We start from the raw sequence: 17190 nt of genomic DNA on the forward strand, positions 1-17190 counted from the left end.
GGTAGCCACCTAATTTAGCACAGGACAGCTTAACTTTCTTTCACCTAATCCACTTCTTTCCATGTTTCGGTCACAAAGCAGACCATTTTCTAAACTTCTGATACTCATTAATGGGGCTGAACAACACTTTCACAGGGACCAAGCTAGGAAGACTAAATTAATTTAATGAGAAGCTAGTAGAAAATGATAACATCTAAATAGTAGCTGAAATCATTGATTTATTTATAGCTTACTTTCCTTTAGAAAACTCAGAAGTAGGTGAGGATCCCACTGGTCTCCTCTCCAGGAATTGTCCATTTAGCTTCAGCAGTGTGGTCTGAGCATTAGTTGTTCCATTCACAAGAATGTAGACATCTGGCTTAGCCCATGGCTAGATAAAATATCATTGTGGCAGTTTTACAGCCACATTTCAAACACTGTAGTAGTTAATCTTTTCGAGTTCTTTCACCCCAGAAACAGGAAGGACAAAGTATATGTCAACTATAATGGAAACTGCTGATACTGAAACAGGAACCTAGGTAATGAAGGCTGCAATCCTGTACACACTTACCTGGAAGTAAGTCCCACTTAACACAACTGGATTTACTTCTGAGTAGACTTGTCCAGGACTGTTTAGGCGGAATAGTACACTTACACTTAGTTTGAGGGGGAAATCTACCTTGGCTTTACATGAAACACGAGATGCAGTGGCTAGAGAGCCATTTTAATTTTTCACTAAGTAGCAAGTGGGTCATCATTTTAAAGTGCTCTTGAAGATGCTATAATGAGAACCTGCTAGGGCTCAAGCCTTTCACCATTCTTGCGGCAACTGTGTGAAGGATTTCTCTATTTTTGCTTCACAGCTGGGTTTCCTGCCCTGTATTTGTAGAGTTCAATGGGAAGCTTATTCATGGGAAGGAAGGGATAAAGATATTTTTTTTAATCAGTTGATAAATTAAACTGGGTCACTGGATTCTCCAGCAAAAATATTATTACTGGCTATTTAAGCAAATTCTTCTCAAAAGGGCTTATCCAGACATGCAAACCCCAAACTTTCATGCAATGTTTTGAAGGTGTTAGGGCTGAGGGTGCTGACAGCAGCTTCCCCCCATTATCCTGCCCTCTCGGCCCCAGACAGACATGTGGTCAATTCTGAAGCTGTTCTGTGGCTGGCAATTGCAACTCTACCTTCCTGGGCAATTCTGTTCCCCACCCCCCAAAAGCAGCCCCTTGGAGGCTGCTCTCAGAAAGCCTACTTCTGCTCTAGTGCTTCCCCAGTCACATTCCATCCTACTAGGAAAACAGACTGATTTCCTTCAAAACAAAAATTGCTGCTTGTTGAGGAACTTGCTTTTGCTAAGAAGATGAGAGTGTATTGGATATGCTAGCTGGAGGGAGGAAATCTAATCTCTGTGTTCCAGATGAGCTATCTGGCCAAACACACATACACTAGGAACTTAAGGAATACAATTAGTTTTTAGTTTAGTTTAGTTTAGTTTAGTTTAGTTTAGTTTAGTTTAGTTAGTATGCCATCCTATACCCAAAGATCTCAAGGTGGTTCACAACAGAACACTATTATCTACACAATGAGATAATCTTCTCCAACAGGATAGTCCAATGAATGGGTTCCTGAGTCCTTGGAGGAGGGGCAGGAATCACATATTATAAACAGATGTACATACTCATCTGTCACATTTACAAACTTTTTTCACTGCAATTGTTTTAATTTGTTATTAGTTTGTGCTTTAAAGAAAACAAAACAACACCACCAAACAGCATAAAATATCTGTCCATAAGCATGAATAAGTTTCTTTAGAACTGATATTTTGTGATGTTTGAAGGACATCTCAATTAGTAAAATATATGCATTCCTTTATTGGGTGAAGATTGCCCATGTACATCACAGAAAATGTTAAGTTGAAGGAAGGCAGCAACTATGCATCCACAAAGCTATATAATATTACAAAGTATTACTACAAACCTATTTTTGATTGGCCTTGCTACCAATTTTAAAGTTCAGTTGTCTGTGCGTGGGTTTTTTCCTGTTTTTTTAACAACACTTGCTTTTTACTTTTTATTATTACTGCCTGAAAATTATCCAACTAATGCAACTGTAGATTATTAAATGCTCATAAAGAAATATCTCCTATAACCTGAAACCACCTGTAGCCCAGGGACACCCCATTTTCTTTAAGGAGCTGTTCAAGGACCCAAAAGACACCCAAGTAACCATCACCCTTTTAGTCTGGCCTCAGATTCTGCAATAAATAACAAGCAACAGGATGAGCAGTGTAAAAAAATAATAATTATACAGAGTTTTTAAAAATGTTTCCATCTCTGAAGAATGAGAAAGAAAATTTACCATGTAACCGTAAAGGGAGAAATCAAAAGCAGACGATTCTCCTGGGTGTGGCCAGAACACAGAAATTAAGAAAAAATAATAATAAAACCAAAAATAAACAAAAACCAAAGAAAACTAAACGGAGCCCCTGGAAACTCATGCATTGTTAACCCTTTTTTATTATGTTTAGAACATTCACCTCAGAAGCAGCATCTTTATCTTATGGTGTTGGGACGGATTTTCCATAATTTCATTTTTAAAATATATCTATATATACACAGACACACTTTAAAGACTCAGTCAACAGCCAGAAGCCTGGATAAATAGTCAAAAAGATTCCAGGCATTAGGGTTACTTGCTTCCAAAACTTATATGCATCTTTAGCCATCCTTGATAATCCATCTGAGATGAGTGATTGGCATGAAGTTCCAGGTGGTTGAGGGGAAGAAAAGGAAACCCTACTGCCATTTAAAGTAAGCATCCTACTTTCCAAGATCTGCAGTGAAAAGACTGGAACTCCCATCTAATACTGCATTGCACTGATTGAATTACATGCTGCTTTAAAGCTACTTCATTAGAGTGGTGGAAATAATTCTGAAACACACTGGGGCTTGACAGAGTTGCATCAGCTTAAAGCAAGATAACATGTGAATACCGCAAAATCAAAGAAAAATGCTTCTGCTAATGCAGACCTAACATTAGCGGAATATAAAAACACAACTGAAATCTGCAAGTGAGGGAAGCAGAACTTCACCGTATTTATTTCAGGGGCATAGTCTGTTGCAGCAAAATCCATAGCGTCTTGTAGCACCATAAAGACCAACACATTTTTAATGTTATAAGCCAGAAATCGCTTAGGAGATGCCTGCATATTTTTTTACTTCTTTAGAAACTTTATTTCTAGGAGGACTAGACACTTCTTTTTAAATACAAGTTCGGAGATTGGGTAACCTGCCCAAGGGCGTCAATGAAAGCCCTCAAGGGCACCGTGGTTGATGGAAGTTTTAATCGCTTTTTAGTCCGTTGTTATTTTAACTTTTTGGAAGTTTTAAACTATAGTTGTTCATTTTTCTTATTGATAATGCTATTGTTTTAGCTTTTTTTCTAAGCCGCTTTGAGTGTTTAATTTTAGAGTCAAGCAGTGTATAAATTTTATGAAACAAGGGGAATAAATAAATCCCTGCTATAAGATTTTGTGGACTACGATCCACTCATCAGATGCAAAAAGCTTTATCCTGATTTACAGGTAACACATACGAACTGTGGAAGGTGGAATTGTTAAACAGTGAGTTCCGATGGAGATTAAGTGCAGAACAGTTCTGGCTGAGATGATTACGCTAACAACAGTAGTTTGTTCAAAGAAAGCAGTTGTTAACTTCACCGTTTACAATTTCACCACCACTATTTCTTTGGGGGGGGGGTCAGAGAGAGATTGTCATGGACTAGCTGGATGCAGAGGCATGGTGGTGGGAGGCACCAACTGGGGAACCCCAAATGGAAGAAGGCTCAGAACCAGGAGATTGGTGGTGGGACAACAATGACTGGTCAGAGGGAGAAGAGGTATGAAGAGGGTGGAGCAAAGTCAGACAAGGAGTCAGAGTCTCTGACTGCTTGGGAAGGACCCAGGGGAAAAGAAGACAGAGAGGTGTGGGAAGGTGGGGACCTTCAGTCCTTGCAACTGCCACATTGGGGAAAATCTATTGAAAAGGGTTACTGTACTCACTAGGCCTGAATTGTTTTGTTTCTTGGAATAAACAGTTAACTTCACTGGCACCTTGTGAGTTACTGCTGACCTGCTCTTGACTCCTGCCTTGACAGAGAGAAACCCTTATGCCACAATAATTTTATAGACTTTAAGGTGCTACAAGGCTCTTTGTTTTTATTATATCTATTTCAGGGGTAATATTGACTAAACTAGAATGCAGTTTAGATGTATGATGAGGGAAGATTATCACTGTTGCTTATTGAATTTGTCAGTCATTTTATCTTGCCTAGGGCAACCCAAAGTAATTTACAACGAAACAAGTTCTGTTATTGAGCCAACCCAATTAAAAACCCCTGAGCAGAACAGTGCAAGATCACTTGTTTCCCTGTACTAGATACTTTCTGTAAGTAAAGAGACATACAACATATCTGTTGTATCTTTAATTTTTTTTATAAAATGACTTGAGCGTGAACATGCCTATGCCCCACATGCTATACTGCCTGATTACATCAAAGTATCAGTAATTAAGGTAAACTGTTCTGTCATTTGATGCATGCAATAAGCTGCAGAAAGGCAACCATGTAATTCTCAGGCATAGTTAGAAACCAAATAACATGGAAACAGCAACCATGGCACAGCAGTTTTTATGAAGCCACAGCCTTTACTGAGCAAGGCTAAGCCATCAGAACACAATGCATCCCTACTAGTCATTCTCTGGTCATGAAATACACATGGACCAATCTGAATATTCAGAACAGTAGTCCAGCAGGGCCATGTATCTTGCACATACATATTTTTGGTTTGGTCCAATATACATACAGTAGGGTGTCATGTGTACAGATCCTAAACAAAGGTTGAACCTAGGATTCTCAAGCTACTATTTTAAGTAGTGCTAACAGTGTCTTGCCAGTCTCTCATGCACTTTTTGTACAATATATAGCACTAGAAAGGATTCTCCAAAGTCAAATAATTATTGTTCATTTATAATTACCAGGGGGAGATTCAATTACCTGACCCTGCCAACTTACATCTTCACTGGACCAGGGTACAGAATATCAACACACTTTTCCTTTCCAGTTAAATATAGGTGGATGCTTTAATTGTTGTATTGATTTGAGTAGGTTCATTATCACAAAGTTTGAGTGTTCTAGATCTAAAGAAATTTGGATTTTTCAAAACCTAGAGTAAACTGGGGGAAATCAAACTTATTCTCATGGAAACCAAAATATTCATTTGGGAGGAGAAATTAAGTGTTTTCACTGGCAAACTGGAACAAACCAGCATTTTAAGACACAATAGCTATGATTTCTGGTAGGCACATTACCAGGGGAAGTGTAACAAGTGCAATGAAAATTACTAAAACTATGAGGCACATTTGGCTGAAAACAAAGGAAATTCTTATTTCAATTGTTCAAACGGTTTCTTTCTTAGAGATCTTTCAATAATCTCCTCCTTAATTGTGCATATTGTAGAATTCAAATGTTTGGTGCTCCTGTGAAGAATCAATATTTATACAGTAAAAGTGTGCATAACTATAGGCTCTCTCCAGTGAGAGCCAGTTTTTAGTAAGATTTAACACATGCATGAAAGCTTCTCTTAGCATGTCAGCTTAACAAGAGAAAGAAAAGCTATCATCTCATCTCAGATGGACCAATGGGTAAGATGCATCTTTATTTTTTCAGAAACTTCCCAAAATTTCACAAGACTGGAACAATTCTGGCAGAGGACCTTTGCCACAGTTATGAAGGGATAAAGATATGCTCCGCCCCTGGAGGACCTTCCCAATTACTGGATGGGGGCACACCTAGGGCGATTTGGATTTTACATATTCACCTTTTTAACATTCATTTATCAAATACATATTCAAAAATATACCCTTTAGAAACCCAGGGGAGGGAGGGATAATATTGAGAACACAGCACAATGCAGGCAGCAGGAGCATCTGCTTTCCGATTCCCAAGAGAGAGGAGGAGAGAGGTTCCATATCGTTAGGTTAGAACAGAAACCACAGGGTAGGAGAAAGGCATTCAAGTTTTGGCATACTTTTTGCAGAAGAAAGGGGAGTGGTGACAAGTGAAAGGGCCCTAGAAATATTTGTGTTCGACCACTGGGGATTCTAAGCTACTTTTTGTTTGTTTGTTTTTTAAAAAAGAATGGCAAATCCCAGGCGTCCCAATTCAATATTCTGTGATATAACCAACAAACATTCTTTGAGAGCTTCCTGAGTTTCACTGAAGCTATTCACCATCTTTGAGAGAACAGGCCCCAGCTTGGAGCCATGTGATAAAAGACTGTTGTGAATTCGACGGGCAGGTGTTAGAAACTCTACCACCAAATATAGGAGAAACTAGTTGGGCTAAATATTGCCTGGATGAAAGAAAAAGGGGCAAATACCCATAAGTTAGTGCATAACTAACAGCTCTTGTTTTAACTGAAAACCAGAAGTCTTGGGCTTTCTTGGCTGCACTGTTAAATAGTCATAATTAGAATTCTGTGATTTATAGAAGATTCTGAACATAAGAACAGAGACTGTCATGTAAGTTTATATAAAATGAGTATGATTATCACATGTGTTTATAAAATTAAAGCAGAATGTCAAATGAAGGCCTTGATAAGTGCATTGTTCTTTCTGACAGGCTTGCTGCTTTTGCATCCTTTAGGCATTTAAAAGAGATTGTACATGGGAGTCAGTTTCCCCAAGGCTGACAATAATAACTAAAGCACCACTAATTCATAAACAATTTTGGCCTATGCTAACTTCAGAGAGGAGAGAAATATATTTAGAGATGCAACCACAGCAGATTGCTCATGCTCTATTAAGAGTTGCAATGGGAAGGTGCTTATTTTGCAGGAGGCTGCATTACACAAATTAAATGCCTGTGGTTCTCTTTCCAGCTTGTTAACTCTTCTCAATAGTCAAGTGGCCTATGGCTAATGAAGGGCAGTAGCCAAGCACTGTTGCATCCCTTCCAGTTCTGAGATCAGGAGAACATGTGAAATAGGTAAAGGAATAAAGGGCTCTATAGTTCTGCATCTCTCCACAAGTTCAACACATGTTGTGTTGCATTTATGTTATCTTAAACTTTCATAAACTGAGCTCAAAGATCACTTGCCATGAAGGTTTTAAATTCTGTTTACAGAATTTGCCGAAGGTACGCAGAATATTATAGTGGCTAATATTTTAAAATAATCCCTTTTCTGGTTTTCAGATAACACATAGAAACGAATTTCAACATGCAAATTTGAACCCAAATATAAAAATCTAAGTGGGCCACTTCTATACTGGGCCATGGCTTTTTTAATATAAAAAAATACTAGGCGGTACACCTTTGAACTGTCATGTGATGGGGTGGGGGGGATGGGACAGATGTTCATTTTTAATTAAAAGTGGAAAACTTAGCATTGATTAAGTCAAGCAGAGTATAGACATGCACTGTGCAAGCTTCCCCCACAGAGCTCTGCCAATGCACCTTGCTCCTGACCTGCAACACTCCCTGCTATTCCAGTGCTGGACCTACTGGGCAGAGAGAGAATCACATCAATTCTTCAGTGAGGGGAGAATGGTTTCATGACGAGAACCAGTTAGGACAAGTATCACTCAAAATTGCTGCACTTGTGACCATAATGTTTGCAATTTGTTCTCTAGATAGTTCAATTAGTAGTAAGCCTGAAAAACTATCATTCAGATGCATCTTGAATAGCTACACAAGTAGCTGTTCTAGAAAATTAGAATCTTGTACAGATACCGTAATTTGCTAAAAGCCAACATTTTTTCAATGTTGAAGGGTCCATTATGCTAGCAGAGCGGGTGGAAATTTTTCTTTTACACAAGATAGCCTGTGAAAGCTCTTATCCCATATAATTTATTCATAGATTATTATTTTTAAATGGACAGAAGCCATCTGTCCCAAACACCAGGAACTTTGAGAAATCAAAGGAAAATCTGACTCTGATAGCTTTAGTAAACCCTTTATTGCTAGAAATTTGGGGTGCCTGATCTTTCTGAAGGAATATTTTGAAAGGATTTGGGAAGAAATATATTGGCTACACTCAAAATCTGCAATTATAAGGAATGGCAATTTTTAGGCGATTACATGACGACCAGTTCCTGTTCTGCCTTATTCTCTATGCAGGAAGCTGTCCTATCTTGTCAACTTGGGGCAGGGGCGGTAGGGGAGGGGGGAGAGAAAGAGAGAAACTGGGTATAGAAACAAAACTTACCTTGGAGCCACGTTCATTAAAGATTATCTCTACATCAAGGATTTTGCCAAATTGCTGTAAAGACAGAAGAGAAGATTTACCCTTTGTCAGCTACTGCATTTATCCTCCTTTCTAAGAAAATCTTCATTTCGCTAGCAAATTTTCCTTTATAATATGCAGCTAAGAATGTTCAGTTGTTGAATTTCTTCTGGTTGTCAGCTTTTGTTTAAACCATATTCAGCAACCACCCAGAAGCATGTTGGCAAGAAGGGGGGGGGGGGAGAGTGAGAGAGAGAGAGAGGGGGGGGGGACGGAGATGCATGACCATACCATCCTAGGGTCTTTCATGAGGAAGGGCGGACTATAAATTAATTGGATGGATGGATAAATGCTGTCTCCATCCCCAGCGTCTCTGCATGTGCCAGATCGCCTTGCACTGTGAGGAAAAGCTCATAGGAGTTTCTAAGCACATTCAGCTAAATACACATGATCAGTAACACTGCATTATCGAGGTCCCCAATTGAGAGGAGGATTCCAAGCTTGTTCACTTGAACACACTTAGAATTAGAACTCCCCTTTCAACACAGGAAAGGTGTGAACCAGGGCACAGGTGGGTAAGATGTGGGTGGGGGCTGCTGGTTCACCCCGCCCCCTCCTCACTTTTAAGCCCACATACTTTGAGGCAAATGCTTGAGTAGGACTTTAGCTGAAGCCGTTGACTACTTAATACGCTCTGAGTTAGTTGCAAGAGCAGAGATCTATAAAGGCAATCTCATTTCACATTCCAGGTTAAGATATTGCAGAGCCAGGTTCAGTTTGTCACTGCAAAACCAGCGAGTCTTCCGGTAAATTAAAGATGAATGGGTTTATTGTGGCATAAGCTTTTGTGGACTAGAGTGCAATGGGCAACAAAGCACTGTGGTGTGGAGTGCTCTTATTCCAGTCACTCTAGCCCTTCCCCTCCATGGTACTCCATTCCATTCTGCCACCCACAGGTTTTCTGTTTTTCTACCCCAGCAGTTAGTCAGCAAGCCAGGGTCACAGAGCATGCTCGGTCCTCATTATGCTGTTTTGGAATCTGCCCCCCCCCAACTTTATGGATATTTTACTCAGATATATATTTTTGGGCGAGGCGGGGGGTACTCCTGCAAACCTTACAGTTCCCAGAGTCAACTGATACTGGCTTCTTCCACATGGGTGGTACTGTTTTAACATGCACAGAAAACAAGTGGAGGCATGCCACACCACATGGGTGGGAATGTTTTAAAGCTTTTGCTTCTGGGGCAAGAGAGTGAAGGAACAGGTGGCTGCTGTTGGGTGGTGAGAGTGTGAGGGGACAGGCAGGTGCCTTTATTCCTATGTCTCTCTTCCTGCATCCTCCTTTTCCAGCTACTCCATTCCAGAAATTTTAGGCTGGCTGGCTTAGCATCAGTTCTAGGAAAACTGGTGGAAAGCACTGTTAGAAACAGAACTACAATGTGTATAGAAGGAACAAGTCTCCAGGGATCTTCTCTGAAGGAGGCTTGGAGGATGATGACAAGAAAGAGGGCCTTTTTAGTTGTGGTTCTCTTTGTCTGTGGAATGCTCTCCTAATGAATTCTGATTGGCACCTTTGCTGACATCTTTGTAGTGACAGCTAAAAACTTACCTTTCCTCTCAGGCTTTCTGATAAACTAAGATGATGGGTTTTGTGTGTGGGTTGTTTTTTTTGCTGTCAGTATGCTGCTAAAGCTTCTTGTGGCTATTACGGAGAAGATTGTTTTGTATATTTTTATGAATTGTGTGTGTGTGTGTTTTTTTTTTTTTAATGAATCGATAGTATAAAGTATTTATGTTTACATTAAGTATGTTGCAACTTGCCTTGAGACCTTATGAAAGGGGTCACCAAACTTTATGGACCAGGACACATTTTGGATTTTGAAAGAGTGCTGTGAGCATGTCACAAACTGGCTGCCACAGCAGGCATGACGTAACATAAAACTAGAGAGACAATCACTCTTGGCATCCTTATGCTTACAAGGGAAGTCAGCTATGTCCTGCTAGTCTATCAACTCCCTTCCATCTGACATACTGACAGTGGCAGAACACCTATTTGGCAGGCTTTGGTTTAATCCCTGGCATCTCCATACAGGGCTGGGAATGTTTCTGGCCTGAAACCCTGAAATAGGCAGTGCGCATACCCAATGGCATGACTCCCTATAAGGCAGTTTCCTATGTGCCTATATCCTTAGGCTTTCTGTGGGTTTTTCAGAGCCAACCCAATTCCATTAGCTTTATGTTTTCCTCAGGCTTCTCCCCCTCCCCCGTTCCTTTCCCTCAGGTTTTTAATTTTTGTTCCGTTCCATGCTTTGCACCATTTCTTCAGTCACCCTGCTCCTTTTTTCTCTCTTCCTTTTAGCTTCCCTACCTCATGGGACCTCTTTCCTGTGAGCTTTCCTAACTCCTTCCTTATTTGCCTTTCTCTAGCCATATACAAGGTAACTTTTAATTCAACTTAAGTTGAATTCCGCCACTAACAAGTTCCCTCAGCTGAAGGAGTGTTGATGAACGTTCTAATCATCACATTAAGCTGAACCAATGGAGGCCAGATGCTTCATTTGCCCTGTAGTAACCCATACAGTAATGCACTAAGAGTCTGGGTTACTACAGGGCAAATGAATGCTATGGTAGTAGCCCCCTTGGCATTCATAAGTTCTTGCACTACTTCCAGATGCTGGTGTGGCTCTGCCATTTTTAAATTGCTTCTCCATTAAACTCAACCCTATGTGCTATTTCTTTTACTCAAACAAGCCACACTTCCTATACTCTGCCTTAACCCCCCCCCCAGGCATTAAAAACAGGGTTGTCCTAATAAAAAATGCTTTCTTTAACATATGTAAGGACAGTGCATATATAGCTCCATCCTGACAGTGCAATTCTATAGATGTCTACTCAGAAGTAAATCCCACTGAGTAATTGTAGGCCTCCTTTCTTATCCAAAGGGGATATGAGCATATGGTGCTTCATTAAGCATAATGATTTCAGAACTGACTGACTCAAAATGTATGAGTCATAGCCACACACAAAAATTAAATAAAAAGAGGTCACCGTTGCCTGTCTTATAAGCTTTATATCTCTCTCCACCCCCAAACTCCCTGTCCATCTGAATGTAACTATTACCGGCTTGTTGTCAACTCTTCTAAATTTTACAGTAAACAACATGACTTTCCCTAGAGGCATTGAACTAACTAGGCCAGCAGTATTCACTGTTTGGACAATGCTGAATTAGACTTTGAACTCATACAGTAAGAAAGTAGTAGCTAGATAGTTCAGTCCCCTGATCCCCCGTGGGGGGTGGGGGTCCCTATGCCTTTAATACCATCTGGCAAGGGCTGGTTGCTGTCTTGCCAGCTTAAAGCAGGACCCCAACAGCTAGCCCCCTAAAGTGGGTTTAATGTGTTGTCCTTAGAGCTGGGACCTATGTTTCGAAGGAGACCATTCAGCTGCAATTTGGCAACAACAAAAACAAAAGCAAATTTACCCATTCATCACTTCAGCAATTCAATAGTCATTACAGTGGAGCAAATTTTGAATGCAACTATTTTCAGCTCCGCATCTGAATCATTATAATCTTCAGATTAATAAGCGCACTCCTTAGATGACCTTGGTGGTCCCTTCCAACTCTACAATTCTCTGATTCTCTCATTCGCTTGAGGCAGGGTACACTGTTTCCTCTACAATAGACTAGTCCACACAGGAAGGCAAGGTACGATTGGAAGTTTTACAAATAACTGAGATGACACACAGCCTGTAAATACTGAAGCAGTCTCAAGTGTGTGAAAACAGCTTACAATTCTTGCTAGCTTCAAGTCAAATAAATGGTATATTTCCAAAGGTAAGGTAAGAAAGTCGTAGAAAGGTTCCTAGCTTGTTTTATTAGACACTGGGTTGTATTTTCACACAGCTTTCTCAAAAACAAATCTTGTCTGTATATCTTGTCAACAAACACCATTAAGCCTTAGGGCTCTGAACACCTGGGACCAGAATTTTAAGTGCATCCTAGGGTGGATTACATTAAATCAGGGCAATTAAGTCAATGATTTAAATACATAAGAGTGCAGAAGTCAGATTTAAATGACTGAATTGAATCAATTTACCAATTTTTAAATTCATATATTTCTTGAACAAGCATATATACTAATTGGTTCATATATTGACTGAACGTATCAGCTTGCAAATAAATACAAATTTTACACTACCTAGGAGGAGCACTTTCAACAGGTTCATTTACAGATGCTAACCTCAATGGGAGACAAGAGGGACCTCACAGCTCAAGAGCCAAAGACTGAACAGAAGTCCGCTTAAGCCATTCCCTTGCAGCATCCCTGCAGGTATGAGGGGAACCACTGTAACACTGTACCTCTGGCTCCCACGCCACAAAGCAGCTCCTGGAAGATACCAACAATCAAGAGTACCAAATAGTCTGTACTGATGATGGTGAGAACTCCCTGCAAAGGTGAGGGCCCAGCTAGAATGGTTCCACATTTATGGAATTAAGGGATTCATAAATGCTCTAGGGGATTTTCCAGTCAACATGGCTGGTGCTTCCATCAAGGCCCTAGTTTCAGTATGGAATAGCAAGGTAGAAAGGACCATATAATTACTAGGTGTTCTTTTCAGCATTGTAGAGACTAACTGGCCCCTTGCTTTTCTGAAGAGTTTTGCTCAATGAAACAAGCCCAATGACAACTAGAGTACAGGTGGTGTGCAAGTCCCATAGTGAACACAGGTGGGAGCATATAGTTGTAGCTACTGTGTGCACATGGTGACAAAGAAGTCCTGCTTTACCACAACTAATTGTGACTCCTGGCCTACAGTCAGGAGCATCTGAGACTTTGGAAATCAGCTGTGGAAAATTTGCAGAGCACTTTGAGATCAGCCATCATTGTCAGTCCTGATGGTCTTTTTTAGATTGCATGACAACGTAAGTTGATGCTTCATGCTCCAGGGCAAAGCTGACCTCCAGGCTGTTGCTGGATCCTTCAGGGACTTTTTCACTCCTCCCACGTAATAATATTCTCTCATGGCCCATTTTCCTGCTAACTACACAGTTTCTCTCTGTTCATGTATTTTTGGAAAATTCACTTGAGGCAAAGGCCTTAAGTCTTTCATAGATGACATTGAAACAATCGAACCTGACACTGGGAAAGGCTGGGAGGCGGGATATTGCAGAAGCTGCAATCATAGGTCCCCTACAGGATAAAGGGCTCGTTTAATATGATTCACCCAAGGGAAAGCTCTCTTACTGCAGTAGCAGTAGTAATAAGAACACCACAACTAGGGTTAATATTTCACTGTCCCATTTTATAGTTCCAGACTGATTTTATGTTGTTTGGAAATGCTGTACGAGCAGGAAATCAGAACTGAATTTCTGATTGCTTCCCTGCTCCAAGTGTAGAGTCTACCCCAAGTTTCAAAATGGCACATGCTCATGCATGTGTGCCTAAGAAGTAAAAAAGCAGTTTTAGCAGGCTCTATCCCTGTGGCTGAAGTCAGAGCCAGGAAAACCAAAGCTTCCAATTAAGTAAAAGGAAAGATGAAACCCACAGGCACCACAGTTCATGTGCACTTCCCCTTTTACTTTTATGCCACTGGAATAACCTTCCAGACAAAACATTTACCCTAAGTAGAATGACGGTAAATGGTAACCAGTAATTTGGTGGAGACGGGAATTGCAAAACATTTTTCTAGTCTAATGCAATCCGGCATTGCTTGGGCGTTGGTTTAGGACTTTCCTCCCACCTGTGAATGCTAAGGGTAATGTGCTACCTTAAGGCTCCATGAAACATGCACATGTTTATCAGAAGAATTTCAGGTGATGGCTAGGATAGACAGAGAACATTAAACTAAAGAATTTCATCCCCTCTCTTTACCAGTACAGTGGTATCTCGAGTTACAGACGCTTCAGGTTACAGACTCCGCTAACCCAGAAATAGTACCTCGGGTTAAGTACTTTGGGGCGCGGCAGCAGTGGGAGGCCCCATTAGTTGAAGTGGTACCTCAGGTTAAGAACAGTTTCAGGTTAAGAACGGGCCTCCAGAATGAATTAATTTCTTAACTCGAGGTACCACTTTATACAATCACTGTTTTCAGCCTGAGAGGGAGTAAGGATGCACTGGGACTCATCCTTAAGCAACAACCGATAGGCACAAAGAAATCCCAGAGGTATCACTATTGCTAAAAAAAAAAAGCACGGTCTTGTCCTTGAGCCCTGACCAATGAGGCGAACAGGGAACTGGGAGGCAATATCAGACAAACTGTAAGGGTGCCACATACCCAGTGTGATGGATGGGGGAATAAGTAACATTGTCAGGCCAAGAGTGAAATGTCCCCCAACATTACTGCATTAAAAAACCCCAACCTCAAACCTATGTCCCCTGGTATGAAAAATTTGGAAAATGTTGTGGCAGATAATTTTTGCTTTCTGAATGCTGGGGAATTTAAAATATTGTCTACATTCTTTTAGTTGTATTTCCTTGAAGTGGGAGTGGGGGGTGGGGTTTGTAGAAGTGAGACTCCTATGCCTGCTACATTATTTTGCATGAAATTGTTCACAGAAATTTAATAGTTCTGAGCCTAAGGATCTGGCAACTGAGTGGGGAGAGCTGCATATATGTATAGGGGAGGTTTGTTTATCTGCCTACCTTGGGGAAATCTCCTAATTCTGATATCATTTCATTAGAGTCAAGAAAATTATATTCTCAGACTCCTCCACCACAAAGGACTGTAAAACTCAATACAGGGAGGCTACAGGGAGCCAGACAGAGGGCCTTTTCGGTAGTGGCGCCCGCCCTGTGGAACGCCCTCCCATCAGATGTCAAAGAGATAAATAATTACCTGACATTCAGAAGACATCTTAAGGCAGCCCTGTTCAGGAAGTTTTTAATATGTAACGCTGTACTGTTTTTAACACTGATTGGGAGCCGCCCAGAGTGGCTGGGGAAACTCAGCCAGATGGGCGGGGTATAAATAATAAATTATTATTATTATTATTATTATTATTATTATTATTATTATTAATACACGTTTGGCAGTGCAATGTTGTGTTTGGTCATCTAAGCAGAAAGTGGAGACTTGAATGAAGGATACATAGAAATCAGAACTGTAAACACTTCCAAAAGCAGTCCTTCACTTGTGAATGCACTACAATGGTACCTCGGGTTACATACGCTTCAGGTTACAGACTCCACTAACCCAGAAATATTACCTCGGGTTAAGAACTTTGCTTCAGGATAAGAACAGAAATTGTATTCCGGTGGCGCGGCAGCAGCAGGAGGCCCCATTAGCTAAAGTGGTGCTTCAGGTTAAGAACAGTTTCAGGTTAAGAACAGACCTCCGGAACAAATTAAGTACTTAACCCGAGGTACCATTGTAACTCTTGGGACAGCCTAAAAAATATGTCATGCTTTGAAATGATAGCCCTAAAGTCAGATAAAGACTATATTCTGCCCATGCCTTATAGGCATATGAATTTACAGTGACTATTGGTAACACACAAGGCAGCCCCAAGACATATATTCACAATAATATATTGCAATGTCAATCATGAATATAAGGCATAACTCATTTCTGCTCTAGGTCAAAAAACCTAGACAAAAATATAAAGGTTTAGGCTTATCAGCCACAGCAGCCCAAAATATGTTCTGAGAAGGCAAACTATTATCTTCCAGATCCTGAGAACGAGCTAAATGGCACCTTAAACCTAAGTTATGGGCTAGGCGCGCTTCTTTTATAAAGCTGAAAATGAATGATCTGCAGCTAAAATATTATGTTCATTTTTCACATAGTCCAGTCCTTCCCCTGCCCACCCCCCTAATATTCTTAAGAGGGTCTTTTCTCCATCCTTAAGAGAGTAGCTAGAAGTGGGGAGGCAGAAAAATGTCCTCCTTTCCTTTCCATTCTTTCCATTCTGTAGTTTTAATCTGAAATCTTAGGCACTGCTTGTGCTGAGGAAAGTTCCTGTCACAAAATGCGCGTAGAACAATGGGAGCTTCGAACACAGCTAGGAACTGAGGATAGACCAGAGCACTATGCCCAACTCATGAATTTCTCTACCAACAGTGACCCCCTAGATGCTGTAAACAGAATGCTAATCTAAACTGATTACTCCTCTGACCCAACTTGGTTCAGCTTTATCACGGGTGTGTCATCTTATCTATCTGTTATAAGGATTTTGTAGACAGGAGCATCAGCAGCAATTTTCTCCAGAGACACACTTTTCTGGGATTTTACTGTTGTAACTCCTCACTACAGTAGTACCTCGGGTTACAAACACTTCGGGTTACAAACTCTGCTAACCCGGAAGTAGTACCTCAGGTTGAGAACTTTGCCCCAGGATGAGAACAGAAATTGCACGGGGGCAGCGGGAGGCCCCATTAGCAAAAGAACGGTTTTGGGTTAAGAACGGACCTCCAGAACGAATTAAGTTCGTAACCTGAGGTACCACTGTACTGTACAGTGAGCACCATTATTGTGTAGTGGTTAGTGGCAGACTAGGACTGGGAGACCCAGGTTCAAAGTTGGCTAAGCTGTGAAGCTCAGTGGCTGACCCTGAGCTATTCATTCTCTCTTATCTTACACTCTCAACCTTCGGTGAGCAATTTGATCAACTGTATTTTAGAAATTCAGTATTTTCCAACAGCATTTTAGAAATCCAAGTGTATGACATTCAAGGATTTGTTCTCCCCCCCCCCCCCACTCTTTGACATGGCATGTATTTCTACATGTTTAGAAATTTAATTCTGAACAATACTTTCTTCTTGCTTGCTAAGGACAAAAGCCATCAGGTTCAGGTTGGTAGTGTAAAACAGACATGGCTGAAACATGCTAGCAGCCTGAAAGCCCACAATCCCAAAGCCAAAAGATTGAAACTAGGGTATACTCTTTTTAATTGGATCTTAAGGAGGAATTTCATTTTCAGGAAATG

The 17190-nt window shown here is 40.7% G+C and overlaps 1 protein-coding gene across 35 annotated transcripts in view; it reads right to left on the minus strand.

Moving 5' to 3' along the window:
* Positions 1-17190, minus strand: part of RBFOX2 (RNA binding fox-1 homolog 2) — a gene marked incomplete at its 5' end in the record, with an annotated part of 176762 nt that overhangs the window by 31540 nt on the left and 128032 nt on the right. For all 35 annotated transcript variants that reach the window (XR_014516357.1, XR_014516358.1, XR_014516359.1 and 32 more), the window contains one exon: positions 8247-8300. Coding sequence is in view for 30 of the 35 variants with exons in the window: in XM_083462226.1 (XP_083318352.1) it covers positions 8247-8300 (54 nt within the window). The remainder of the gene's footprint in view (positions 1-8246; positions 8301-17190) is intronic.

The sequence above is a fragment of the Podarcis liolepis genome (assembly GCF_965112155.1).
Source record: "Podarcis liolepis genome assembly, chromosome: 10".
NCBI lineage: Eukaryota > Metazoa > Chordata > Lepidosauria > Squamata > Lacertidae > Podarcis > Podarcis liolepis.